The sequence below is a fragment of the Salmo trutta genome, chromosome 8 (genome assembly GCF_901001165.1).
Source record: "Salmo trutta chromosome 8, fSalTru1.1, whole genome shotgun sequence".
Lineage (NCBI taxonomy): Eukaryota > Metazoa > Chordata > Actinopteri > Salmoniformes > Salmonidae > Salmo > Salmo trutta.
In genome coordinates this window covers 21,356,474-21,369,255 of record NC_042964.1, presented here as the reverse complement: position 1 = coordinate 21,369,255, position 12,782 = coordinate 21,356,474, and the positions used below count along the sequence as shown (strand labels likewise).

At 40.2% G+C, this 12,782-nt stretch overlaps 1 protein-coding gene across 3 annotated transcripts; it reads left to right on the top strand.

The window, feature by feature from the left end:
- Window positions 1–1,019: 1,019 nt before the first annotated feature.
- On the top strand, window positions 1,020–8,870 carry LOC115198462 (natural killer cell receptor 2B4-like). 3 transcript variants are annotated; one of them, XM_029760421.1, is made up of 7 exons: window positions 1,020–1,281; window positions 6,144–6,449; window positions 6,583–6,852; window positions 7,869–7,976; window positions 8,202–8,260; window positions 8,346–8,423; window positions 8,553–8,870. In XM_029760421.1, exons 1-7 carry the CDS (start codon window positions 1,209–1,211, stop codon window positions 8,625–8,627), a joined length of 969 nt encoding a protein of 322 aa, XP_029616281.1. In that variant the 5' UTR covers window positions 1,020–1,208; the 3' UTR covers window positions 8,628–8,870. The 3 variants fall into 3 exon arrangements, with proteins under 3 accessions (XP_029616281.1, XP_029616283.1, XP_029616280.1); XM_029760423.1 differs by lacking the exon at window positions 1,020–1,281 and adding an exon at window positions 4,649–5,089 and having other exon boundaries at window positions 8,346–8,363; XM_029760420.1 differs by lacking the exon at window positions 1,020–1,281 and adding an exon at window positions 4,652–5,089.
- Window positions 8,871–12,782: the final 3,912 nt, after the last annotated feature.

The following is a 12,782-nucleotide window of genomic DNA, read 5'->3' as shown; positions in this document are numbered from 1 at the left end:
GATTAAATAAAATGTAGAACTACACGCACGCTGCACTTTGGTCCTCTCCTTTTGAAAGCCGTGACAAATGGCCTGTACTTTTACATTATCTTTGCATTGTGCTTTATAAAAAGCTATATTTTATCCACCAGATGGCATGAGTGTTTTCTTACAGTAAATGGATATTGTCATCGTCAACTTTTCCATACAACCTAATTTGGTCAAACTTCCTTTCAGCCTAGTATAGATCTCAGGCTCCACAATGTGTGAATTAAATGGGCAATCTGCTATTTCTACATGCATTTTTGGACTTAATTATATCTACAACATTGAATCTTGAAGAATATAACATAAATGCCCCATTAGCAAAGTTAAAATGCCGTACCCCATCAGCTGAAGACCCTTAGCAATTTTCAGAATTATTTTTTGGGGAAGAGTGTGCCTGAAAAGGAAAGTTCTTCTCAGTTTTATGATGTCATATACTCTGCGGCAGTTCTTTTTTAATCTTGAAATGTGGACATGCACGACTACGATGGCAAAGCGGTCTTCCAAGTAAGCAAAGGTTAGACTCATGAGCCAAGGTGTGGTATTTACACAGAAACAATATTGAATACTTCCATTACTGTGTTGAATTCCAAGTAGAAGAGGGGCCTTTGTCAGTAACCAGGGACCCACTACTTTCCGAGAATGTTGGCAGGTGTTTCATTTCCCTCAGCCACACTGACCTATGAGCATGCAGAAGAAGTCATGCAAAGACTTCTGCAGGTATATGAAGCCTAGATGAAAATACACACACACTGTTATGATATTTTTGCTCTCTCACATCCACTCTCTCTAACCCCCCTCTCTTCCTCTTTCTGTCTCACACTCTCTGTCTCCCTCCTCTTTCCTTTCTGCAACTTTGAGTGGTCTGCTCATAAAATAACACAGCTACCAGTATGTATCTGGGAAACACCCTGACCATTAACCACACAACCAGCAGCAGCTAGGGAACACATGCTCCAAAACCACCACCATCAGACTGATCAACACAGTGACAGACCCCAAACACACCCACGCCTCATACGGGAATTATTTTTATAGAACAGCAGCCCTCGTCAAAAGGAGGTCTCAGCTCTTTCTCTACTCTTTCTTCTCTGTGTGTTTTGGTTAGTCAACTGCTAGCTACTAGTGACAGCGATAGATAAGTACATACAGCAGAGGAAACAGTCATACAACGCCTTAAAGAGATGTTTGGTTGTCCCTTCTCCTCCTTTACCAAACAAGGAATACTACTTATCCTACTCTCCAACCTCCACTATGGTATGTTTTGTAGAAGAAAAATAAAACTTTTTATGGGATTGAAAGAGACAGAATAGTGAGAAAAAGACAGAAGGGCTGAGATCAAATCAAATCAAATTTTATTGGTCACATACACATGGTCAGTAGATGTTATTGCGAGTGTAGCGAAATGCTTGTGCTTCTAGTTCCGACAGTGTAGCAATATCAACAAGTAATCTAACAATTACACAAGAACTACCTTATACACACAAATCTAAGTAAAGGGATGGAATAAGAATATGTACATATAAATATATGGATGAACAATGACCGAGCGGCATTGGCAAGATGCAATAGATGGCATAAAATACAGTATATACATATGGGATGAGTAATGCAAGATAAGTAAACATCATTATTAAAGTGGCATTAATAAAGTGACAGGTGATCCATTTGTTAGAGTGGCCAATGATTTCAAGTCTGTATGTCGGCAGCAGCCTCTCTGTGTTAGTGATGGCTGTTTAACAGTCTGATGGCCTTTTTTCAGTCTCTCGGTCCCAGCTTTGATGCACCTGTACTGACCTCGCCTTCTGGATGGTAACGGGGTGAACAGGCAGTGGCTCGGGCAGTTGTTTTCCTTGATGATCTTTTTGGTCTTCCTGTGACATCGGGTGCTGTAGGTGTCCTGGAGGGCAGGAACTTTGCCCCCGGTGATGTGTTGTGCAGACCGCACCACCGTCTGGAGAGCCCTGCGGTTGTGGGCGGTGCAGTTGCCGTACCAGGCGGTGATAGAGTCCGACAGGATGTTCTCAATTGTGCATCTGTAAAAGTTTGTTAGGGTTTTAGGTGTCAAGCCAAATTTCAGAGGCACGTCTCTCAACCTTCGCCTCTCCCGAGTCCGTACGGGAGTGATGGGACAAAACTGTATCTACGTATTGGATATCACGAAATTGGGGAGAAAAAAAAAAAAGTCCTCCTCCTCCTCCAAAATGCCAGCTGATTCGAAAGAAAATCTAGTCTATTCTGAGTTTTTGTTATTTAATTTAACTAGGCAAGCCAGTTAAGAAGAAATTCTTAATTACAATGACAGCCTACCAAGGAACAGTGGATTAACTGCCTTGTTCAGGGACAGAACAACAGATTTTTACCTTATCATCTCAGGGATTTGATCTGGCAAACTTTCTGTTACTGGCCCAATACTCTAACCACTAGGCTACCTGCCGCCGAGGCCAAGCCAGGGAAGGCCACATGTAAGACCCATTGTACTGGTCGGCAATCAGTGAAATCTAATTGTGGGATTTTGCAATTTCGATGAATATGGAATAAGCTAATTCCTTCATTTGTTGACTGGAAATGTCCATTTTCAGCAGCAACTGAACCTGTTGATGTGACCTATGTTGAGGTTGAGCTTAAACAGAAGGCCAAAGCCAAGAAGAAGAAAGGTAAGACTTAACAACCCTACTTCCATATTCCCCCTATCATAACCTCACACCTCTTTGACCCCATATTGACTAGCTGCATAATATTCTGTATATAACTGTTATATTATTCTGATGTTGTCATGTCCTGACCAATAAAAGTTGTTATTTTCTATGGTAGAGTGGTCAGGGCGTGACAGGGGGTGTTTTTGTGTTTATTCTATGTTCTCTATTTCTATGTTGGATTTCTAGTTTGTCTATATCTAGGTTGGGGATTATTGGTTTGGTCTTCAATTGGAGGCAGATGTTCTTTGTTGCCTCTAATTGGAGGTCATATTTAGTAGGGGTGTTGTTGTTTTTTCTGTTTGTGGGTAGTTATTCCCTGTATAGTCTGTGCATCTTATGGGACTGTTTAGTCATTTGTTTCTTTTGTTTAAGTGTTATTTCTAATAAATTAAGAAGATGAGCACTTTTCCCTGCTGCGTTTTGGGTCCCCTTCATCGACGCTTGTGACAGATGTTTTATCCTCACCCCTTACAGAAACAGCAACCCCACCTGAGGCAGATTCAGTCTATTCTGAAGTGAAGCCAGGCACATCCCCAGCCAAGACTAATAGCCATATGCCATTGATACTTAATATGATACTAATATGGAACTAATGCTCTGATATCAAAGTATAATGTATCTATTTAAAGTATGTCTCTTTGTTTAATTCTTAGAGTTTGTTTGACTGCATGTGCTAAACAACGTTGCGTGGTAATATGTTGCAGGTCCTTGAGGGATGGAGGGAGGGATGCCAGGGTGGGAGGATTTAGGGATGGAAGGATGGAGGGACACATCTTCAGCAGAGGAGCAGAAGGAACCTGGGAACATGGATTATGCACGCTCAATGCACACGCACAAACACGCTCACACACCCACAAACACACACACACAAACACACACAAGCACAAACACACACACACACACACACACACAATAGCACCTTGTACATTAAGGATTTTTTTATTATTTTGTTTACCAACAGATATATTGTATTTAAGCATGATTTAATTGTTTCACTGTAACAGCTTTGTTGAATTATATGGTGTGATGATGGATCTTATCTGCAGATACAGCAATTGTATCTGCTTTGTATTGAGTTTTATTGTTTAGTTGTCTGTCATTCAGATGATAGAATAACATACTTGTACATGAATTTCCAAAATATTCTAAGTATTATTCACATTTTCTTCTAATGGCCTGTACTTTTACATTATCTTTGCATTGTGCTTTTGTTTTAAAAGCTATGTTTTATCCACCAGATGGCATGAGTGTTTTCTTACAGTAAATGGATATTGTCATCGTCAACTTTTCCATACAACCTAATTTGGTCAAACCTCCTTTAAGCCTAGTATAGATCTCAGGCTCCACAATGTGAGTTAAAGGGCAATCTGCTATTTCTACATGCATTTTTGGACTTAATTATATCTACAACATTGAATCTTGAAGATAACATAAATGCCCCATTAACAAAGTTAAAAGGCCGTACCCCATCAGCTGAAGACACATTGCGATTTTCAGAATGATTTTTGGGGAAGAGTGTGCCTGAAAATAACAGTTCTTCTCACTTATGATGTCATATATTCTGCGGCAGTTCCTTTTTAATCTTGAAATGTGGACATGCACGTCTATGATGGCAAAGCGGTCTTCCAAGTAAGCAAAGGTTAGACTCATGAGCCAAGGTGTGGTATTTACACAGAAACAATATTGAATATTTCAATTACTGTGTTGAATTCCAAGTAGAAGAGGTGCCTTTGTCAGTAACCAGGGACCCACTACTTTCCGAGAAAGTTGGCAGGTGTTTCATTTCCCTTAGCCACACTGACCTATGAGCATGAAGAAGTCATGCAAAGACTTCTGCAGGTATATGAAGCCTAAATGAAAATACACACACACTGTTATATTTTGGCTCTCTCTCACTCTCTCTCTCTTAACCCCCCTCTCTTCCTCTTTCTGTCTCACTCCTTCTGTCTCTTTCTCTGCAACTTTGGGTGGTCTGCTCATAAAGTAACAAAGCTACCGGTATCTGTGAAACACCATGACCATTAACCACACAACCAGCAGCAGCTAGGAAACACATGCTCCAAAACCACCACCATCAGACTGATCAACACACTGACAGACCCCAAACACACCCACGACTCATACGGGAATTCTTTTTATAAAAAAGCAGCCCTCGTCAAAAGGAAGTCTCTGCTCTTTCTCCTCTCCACTCTTTCTTCTCTGTGTGTTTTGGTTAGTCAACTGCTAGCTACCAGTGACGGCAATAGATAAGTACATACAGCCAGAGGAAACAGTCATAAAACGCCTTAAAGAGATGTTTGGTTGTCCCTTCTCCTCCTTCACCAAACAAGGAATACTACTTATCGTACTCTCCAACCTCCACTATGGTAAGTTTTGTAAAAAAAAATATATACTTTCTCCTGTTCATGCTTTGTACCTATTGCATGCGCTTTCTTGTATTATAAAGTTAGTAAAACCGTTAGCTTTCTCTAACTTCCTTGTTGGTCTTTGCAACGGTGTGTATTGACTGTAGAATGCCTGGCCATCAGTGATTGGTTGGATATTTAGAATCTTTTGCTTTATTACTGTGTGATAACACCTACATAATACCTATATTTAGCAACATATCATGATGAAGTGATTCTGCAGTTTAGAATGAGTGCCAATGGTGTGGTTGGGTCAGCAGCTGTTGCAGTGCTTCTAGAACGCAACAAATCTTACGATGTGAAATGCATGTCATTCATTAAATTTAAGGCAATACGGGACTGTATCAAATTATTGTTTTTATTATATAATAAGAGACACTGCAGGACTAGGATAACTACAGTCAGGCCTTAAATACCACACCTTATTGAGCTGTAACTTTATTTAGTCTTAATTGAAGACAGATGATTTTTCGTGTAAGGGTTTCTAATTTGTTACTTCAGACTGACATGTATTTATAATGTCGCCCATGCAGTATATGATACATTTCTGGTGAATAATTAAACAAACACAGTGTGGTTTGTACTTATGTGCTGAGGAGGGGTTATCAGATCCACCCCCACTTCTCTTTTCCTGTCATCTCATCCTGTTCTACTGAATGTGGTGGAGGAGGGGACTTTAATGAAGTCAAAAAGAACCCACACACTCAGATACATAAAGATATAAAGTTAAATATGTAAAGTGCCACGAACAGCATAAATTAAACCTGGAAATGCGCTATATAAATCCAATCCATTATAATCTATTATTGACTAGGTAGGACTTTGCATTGCAGTGTATTATTGTGTAGTTATTCATGTAGGCACACTGTAACAAGTATTACAGTGTAACGATGAGTAATTACAATACTTGCTGCACAGTACGTACATGAATAATTACACAGTAGTAAGTGCACTGAAATGTAAAGTGAAACCATTGTTTGGTGTCAGAATGCCAATGTACATTTTTGTGTTTCAGGTGTGGGTGTTTCTTCATACCTGTCGTTCCACAAGACAGTAGGGGACTCCGTGGAGATCCCTGCAGGCTTAGAGGGGCAAAATGTCACCATAATGCAGTGGAAGTATAGAGGAAAGGATATTGCAGAATTCAACTCAAAAGTTGTATATTCACCTGGATCCCAGTTTGAGGGGAGACTAGAGTTGAATGTCATTAACTTCAGTTTAACAATTAGGAAACTGACTCTGCAAGACTCAGGGCAATTTCTAGTTACTGCTGAAACAGACAATCAGATTCCCACTAAGGCTGTCACTCTGCAGGTTCACGGTAGGCAGCTATCAGCTTTTTTACATAGTTTGTTTCCTTTTCTATGACTATAGTGTTAATGACATCTTCCATCCATTGTCTTACACTCTGGTAACATCTCGTTAACGACTGATTACATCTCTCTCTCTCTCAGAGCCTATATTGAAGATGGAGATCCAGACAGACATCAAGCTATTGGCCAACCACTCCTGTACGGTGCGGCTGGTGTGCAACGTGTCCCGCTACCCCAACATTACCTACACCTGGGAGAGAGACAATGAGATCTACGGGGACGCCCAGCAGATTCACTTCTCTCTCTCACCAGCAGAGGGAGACATCAGTGTAAAGTGCAACGCCTCCAACCTAGTCAGTTGGAAAACTGCCTCTACGACAGTAAAGTGTAGTAATGACACAACCACCACAGGTACCTAGATATCATAATAATCCCTTCTATACACTTTTTATTGTGCTTATACGCTTATGTTGTCAAATATAATATGTAATACTTTTGATTACATTTACATCATTTAGCAGACACTTTTATCCGGCTCGGGGGTTCAAATGGTGTGTGAAAAACGCTGTCTCAGACACCACTCCAGAATCCCCCATAAGTGTTCAATTGGGTTAAGACCTGTGACTGAGACACACAGACCCCCTTTAAACCCCCTATAATCCATTGAGACCCCTCTTTCAAAGTCATTGACATCTCTTCTTCTAGTCATGGTAGCCAAAATAATGGGCAACTGGGATTTTTTGTTTACCCCTTTTTCTCCCCAATTTTGCTGTTTCCAATTGGTAGTTACAGTCTTGCCCCATCGCTGAAACTTCCGTACAGACTCGGGAGAGGCAAAGGTCGAGAGCCGTGCATCCTCCGAAACATAACCCAGCCAAGCTGCACTGCTTCTTGACACAATGCCCGCTTAACACGGAAGCCAGCCGCACCAATGTGTCGGAGGATACACCGTACACCTGGCGACCGTGTCAGTGTGCATTGCGCCCGGCCAACCACAGGAGTCGCTAGAGTGCAATGGGACAAGAATATCCCTGCCGGCCAAACCCTCCCCTAACCCGGACGATGCTGGGCCAATTGTGTGCCGCCCCATGGGTCTCCCGGTCGCGGCCGGCTGCGACAAAGCCTGGACTCGAATCAGGATCTCTAGTGGCACAGCTAGCACTGCAATGCAGTGCCTTAGACCACTGCGCCACTCGAGAGGCCCGCAACTGGGCATTTTTATTCATGACCCTAAGCATGACGGGATGTTAATTGCTTAATTAACTCAGGAACCACACCTGTGTGGAAGCACCTGGTTTCATTTTACTTTGTGAGACATTTACTCAAGGGTTTCCTTTATTTTGGCAGTTACCTGTATAAGACATAGAGCCCTGTAGTCGTTATCATATTGTATAGTCTAATCATGTGTGGTGTACAATATGTGACAGGACTGGCATGGAATTCCATTTACCTCGGAGTATCAGTAGGAGGCGCTGTGGTGCTGATCCTCACTGTAGCTGTGGCAGTGTGCTGCTGCAGGGGCCGAAGCAACACAGGTATGTACAGCTTAGGGGCCTCCACTATACTTAAAGTGACATTTCAGGTGGTTCTAGAAGTATTCTTCAGCTGATATGATTTTGTTTTCAATTTGGGGATTTACTAAAAAATGGTAAAAGAGTGAAACCCATTATGAGTGTTGTTTATTAATTCCTGGGTATGTTTGTTGATACCCTGTTTAAGATGTTTCTGATTGGTTGATATTTTGTTCTTATTAAACACAGAAGATCTAACTGACAACACAATATATGCTGATGTTATGGACAACACAAGAATGAAACATGTAAGTATGCATTGTCGTTATTATTTATCTGATTGTGAGGAAGCTGTATGTACTGTATTGTAATGGTACTATATTTTGATTCCAGACAATATCAAAGAGTCAGGTAAACCCAATATCCATATATGAGACTGTCAATGATCTGGTTATCCCAAGATTGGACAAGGTAAGATATAAATGGTCATAATGGTAAAATGTCTGTGATTGAATGGAAGACTATGTTGTCTACTTTGAGAATAGTCTATACCTTTCTTGATGCTGAAACAGTTTCTTCTTGATTGTCTGTCACATGTAGCCGCAGACTCTGTATGACAAGATCACGTTTGGACGCCGGGAAGCCCACCCTTCTCCTTTCCAGGAAGTACTGTGAGCTGAACAGGATGTGGTCATAGGCTGGGCCTCCCATAGATATAGAACCCTCTGCATCCTCTGCATCTTACACGTGTATATTCTGTAGATAGGCCTAATGTTACTGTTTAATTTCATCACGCCCTACACTATTTGTTTACTTTTTCATGATTGTAATCTTCCCCCTTTGTTGATCTCATATATATATTGTATATATTTACAAGTATGTGTACACCTATTAAAATTTGTGGATTCAGCTATTTCAGACAATCTCCACAGACAAACATTGGCAGTAGAATGGCAGTACTGAAGAGCTCAGTGACTTTAATCGTGGCACCGTCATGTTTGGGGTTGTTTTTCATGTTTCACGCTAGGCCCCTTAGTTTCAGTGAAGGGAAATCTTAACACTACAGAATATAATGACATGCTAGACGATTCTATGCTTCCAACTTTGTGGCAACAGTTTGGGGAAGGCCCTTTTCTGTTTCAGCATGACAATGCCGTCGTGCACAAAGGGAGGTGCATACAGAAATGGCTTGTTGAGATCGGTGTAGAAGAACTTGACTGGCCTGCACAGAACCCTGACCTCAACCCCAGTGAACACCATTGGGATGAATTGGAAAGCTGACTGCAAGCCAGGCCTAATTGCCCAACATCAGTGCCCAACCTCATTAATGCTCGTAGCTGAATGGAAGCAAGTCCCCACAGCGATGTTCCAACATCTAGTGGAAAGCCTTCCCAGAAGAGTAGATGCTGTTATAGCAGCAAAGGAGGGGACCAACTCCATATTAATGCCCATGATTTTGGAATGAGATGTTCGATGAGCCGGTGTCCACATACTTTTGCCATGTTGTGTATATATATATATATATATATATATATATATATATATATATATATATATATATACACACAGTACCAGTCATATTTTGGACACACCTACTCATTCAAGGGTTTTTCTTTATTTTTACTATTTTCTACATTGAAGAATAATAGTCAAGACATCAAAACCATGAAATAGCACATGGAATCATGTAGTAAGCAAAAAAGTGTTAAACAAATCAAAATGTATTTTATATTTGAGATTCTTCAAAGTAGCCACCCTTTGCCTTGATGACAGCTATTGGCTCTCATGAGGACTGTCACAGGAAATGAAGATCCAGAGTTACCTCTGCAGCAGAGGATAAGTTCATTAGAGGTAACAGTACCTCAGATCGCAGCCCAAATAAATGCTTCATAGAGTTCAAGTAACAGACACATCTCAACATCAACTGTTCAGAGGAGACTACGTGAATCAGGCCTGCATGGTCAAATTGCTGCAAAGAAACCACTACTAAAGGACACCAATAAAAAGAAGAGAATTGCTTGAGCCAAGAAACATGAGCAATGGACATTAGACCGGTGAAAATCTGTCCTTTGGTCTGATGAGTCCAAATTTGAGATTTTTGGTTCCAACCGCTGTGAGACGCAGAGTAGGTGAACGGATGATCTCTGCATGTGTGGTTCCCACCGTGAAACATGCAGGAGGAGGTGTGGGGTGTGTTGCTGGTGACACCGTCAGTGATTTATTTAGAATTGAAGGCACACTTAACCAGCATGGCTACCACAGCATTCTGCAGCGATACGCCATCCCATCTGGTTTGCGCTTAGTGGGACTATAATTTGGTTTTCAACAGGACAATTACCCAAAACACACCTCCAGGCTGAGTACTGGCTATTTGACCAAGGAGAGTGATGGAGTGCTGCATCAGATGACCTGGCCTCCACAATGACCCGACCTCAACCCAATTGAGATGGTTTGGGATGAGTTGGACCGCAGAGTGAAGAAAAAGCAGCCAACAAGCACTTAGCATATGTGGGAACTCCATATGTGGGAACTGTTGGAAAAGCATTCTTCATTAAGCTGGTTGAGAGAATGCCAAGAGTTTGCAAACCTGTCAAGGCAAAGGGTGGCTACTTTGGGTGGCTACTTCATTTGTTTAACACTTTTTTTGGTTACTACTTGATTCCATATATGTTATTTCATAGTTTTGATGTCTTCACTAGTAATCTACAATGTGAAAAATATTAAAAAAGAAAAACCCTTGAATGAGTAGGTGTGTCCAAACATTTGACTGGTACTGTATACAGTTGAAGTCGGAAGTTTACATACATACACTCCACAAATTTCTTGTTAACAAACTATAGTTTTGGCAAGTCGGTTAGGACATCTACTCGGTTGATGTGGCTGCGTGTCCCCATACTTGTTTATACTTGCGTACTATCGTTTGTACAGATGAAAGTGGTACCTTCAGGCGTTTGGAAATTGCTCCCAAGGACGAACCAGACTGATGGAGGTCTACAATTGTTTTCTGAGATCTTGGCTGATTTCTTTTGATTTTCCCATGATGTCAAGCAAAGAGGCACTGAGTTTGAAGGTAGGCCTTGAAATACATCCACAGGTACACCTCCAATTGACTCAAATAGTGACAATTAGCCTATCAGAAGCTTCTAACTCCATGACATAATTTTCTGGAATTTTCCAAGCTGTTTAAAGGCATAGGCAACTTAATGTATGTAAACTTCTGACCCACTGGAATTGTGATACAGTGAATTATAAGTGAAATAATCTGTCTGTAAACAGTTGTTGGAAAAATGACTTGTGTCATGCACAAAGTAGATGTCCTAACCGACTTTCCAAAACTATAGTTTGTTAACAAGACATTTGTGGAGTGGTTGAAAAACGAGTTTTAATGACTCCAACCTAAGTTTATGTAAACTTCCGACTTCAACTGTATATATATATATATATATATATATATAAATAAATGTGTGTGTGTGTGTGTGTGCGAGTGCATGCATTAGAAACTTTTATTTTCAAGAGATTCAGGCTTACATAACTTTTTTTATTAAAGGTTCAGTGCATCCATTTTTATCTCAAAATAACAATTTCTGGGTAACAATTAAGTACCTTACTGTGATTGTTTTCAATTCAAATAGTCAAAAAGAAACTAAAGACCTTAGCAAATGGGAATTTTCTCATGCAAGAATTTTGGTAACACTGTCTGGTAGTGGTCTGAGTGGGGAGGGGAAAACTGAAAATTTGCTGTTTTGGCAAAGAGGTTTGGAACTCTTTCTTATTGATCTATTAACTAATTTACCACACGGTGATGTCACCATGGAAGGGCAAAACTCCATCCCACTAAAAAGAGGCTGAAATTTCAGCCGTTTTCAAACAGCTCTTGTAAAAGGGCATTATCATAATTTTCACAATTTCACAGTATTATTCCAACCTCATAGTGTGGAAATATATATAAAACACAAGATAATCACATTTTTGACCTCACTGGGCCTTTAAGATATAGCCCATTGTATTCTATTGTTGCATTAACTGTTTATAGTTGTTGTGCAATAACTAATAATAGCAGTAAAATATATATATATTCTGAAAAGCGGTGATTCTACAATAGTGGACATTTATTTCTTTGTGTATTGTAGTTTAAGTTCATGTATTGTAGAGTAAATAGCTGTACATTTCCTTATAATAACAATTGTTTTAATACCTCATCTTCAGTCACATTCACAGAAATTCAACATGCTATCTGCTCACAAAATGTGGATCTTTGCAATCAGACAATAAATATATCATATTACAATAATTCTGCCTATAAATATCGAGAAAAAGGAGACAGGGTGTTGAATTCACTTAGAAATGCAGTAGCACTTGAGAAGCACATTGTGATGGACTCGGACAAACATAATACATACATCTAAAACAGTCCCATTTGATTTAGCAGCTATAAACACATATGGAAACATCTAGAGACACGGTGAAATGATATAAATAAAAATTAAAACCCTTTTACTTCTGAGAAGAATATGTTGAAAAACCTCTGAACACAAATCCTAAAACCAATATTCCAATAACAATTCCAGCATTGCAGTTCTCTTTCACCACCACGGCAAGCTTGGGCTGTTCCACTAATCACAAGGGGAGAAATAAAGAGAATAAGAACAGAAATACAATAAACTCTGCTCACAAACCCAACAGCAAGTTGGACCAGTGTAATAAGTCCCTCCTGATAGATTCCTGAATTCACAACTGTTTTCATGGGTAAGTAGTGGACAGAACACACATTGAGTTATTTTTGGCCCAGTGGTTGGGTCACTTAGTTGGGTTATTGAGCTATGACCAGAT

What these genes read in the sequence shown, in the direction of transcription:
- LOC115198462 (XM_029760421.1), top strand. Translation starts at nt 1,209, where the DNA reads ATGTTTGGTTGTCCCTTCTCCTCCTTTACCAAACAAGGAATACTACTT. An exon ending in ACTCTCCAACCTCCACTATG is followed by an intron (nt 1,282 to 6,143) that starts GTATGTTTTGTA and finishes TTTGTGTTTCAG; the next exon opens with GTGTGGGTGTTTCTTCATAC. An exon ending in TAATGACACAACCACCACAG is followed by an intron (nt 6,853 to 7,868) that starts GTACCTAGATAT and finishes AATATGTGACAG; the next exon opens with GACTGGCATGGAATTCCATT.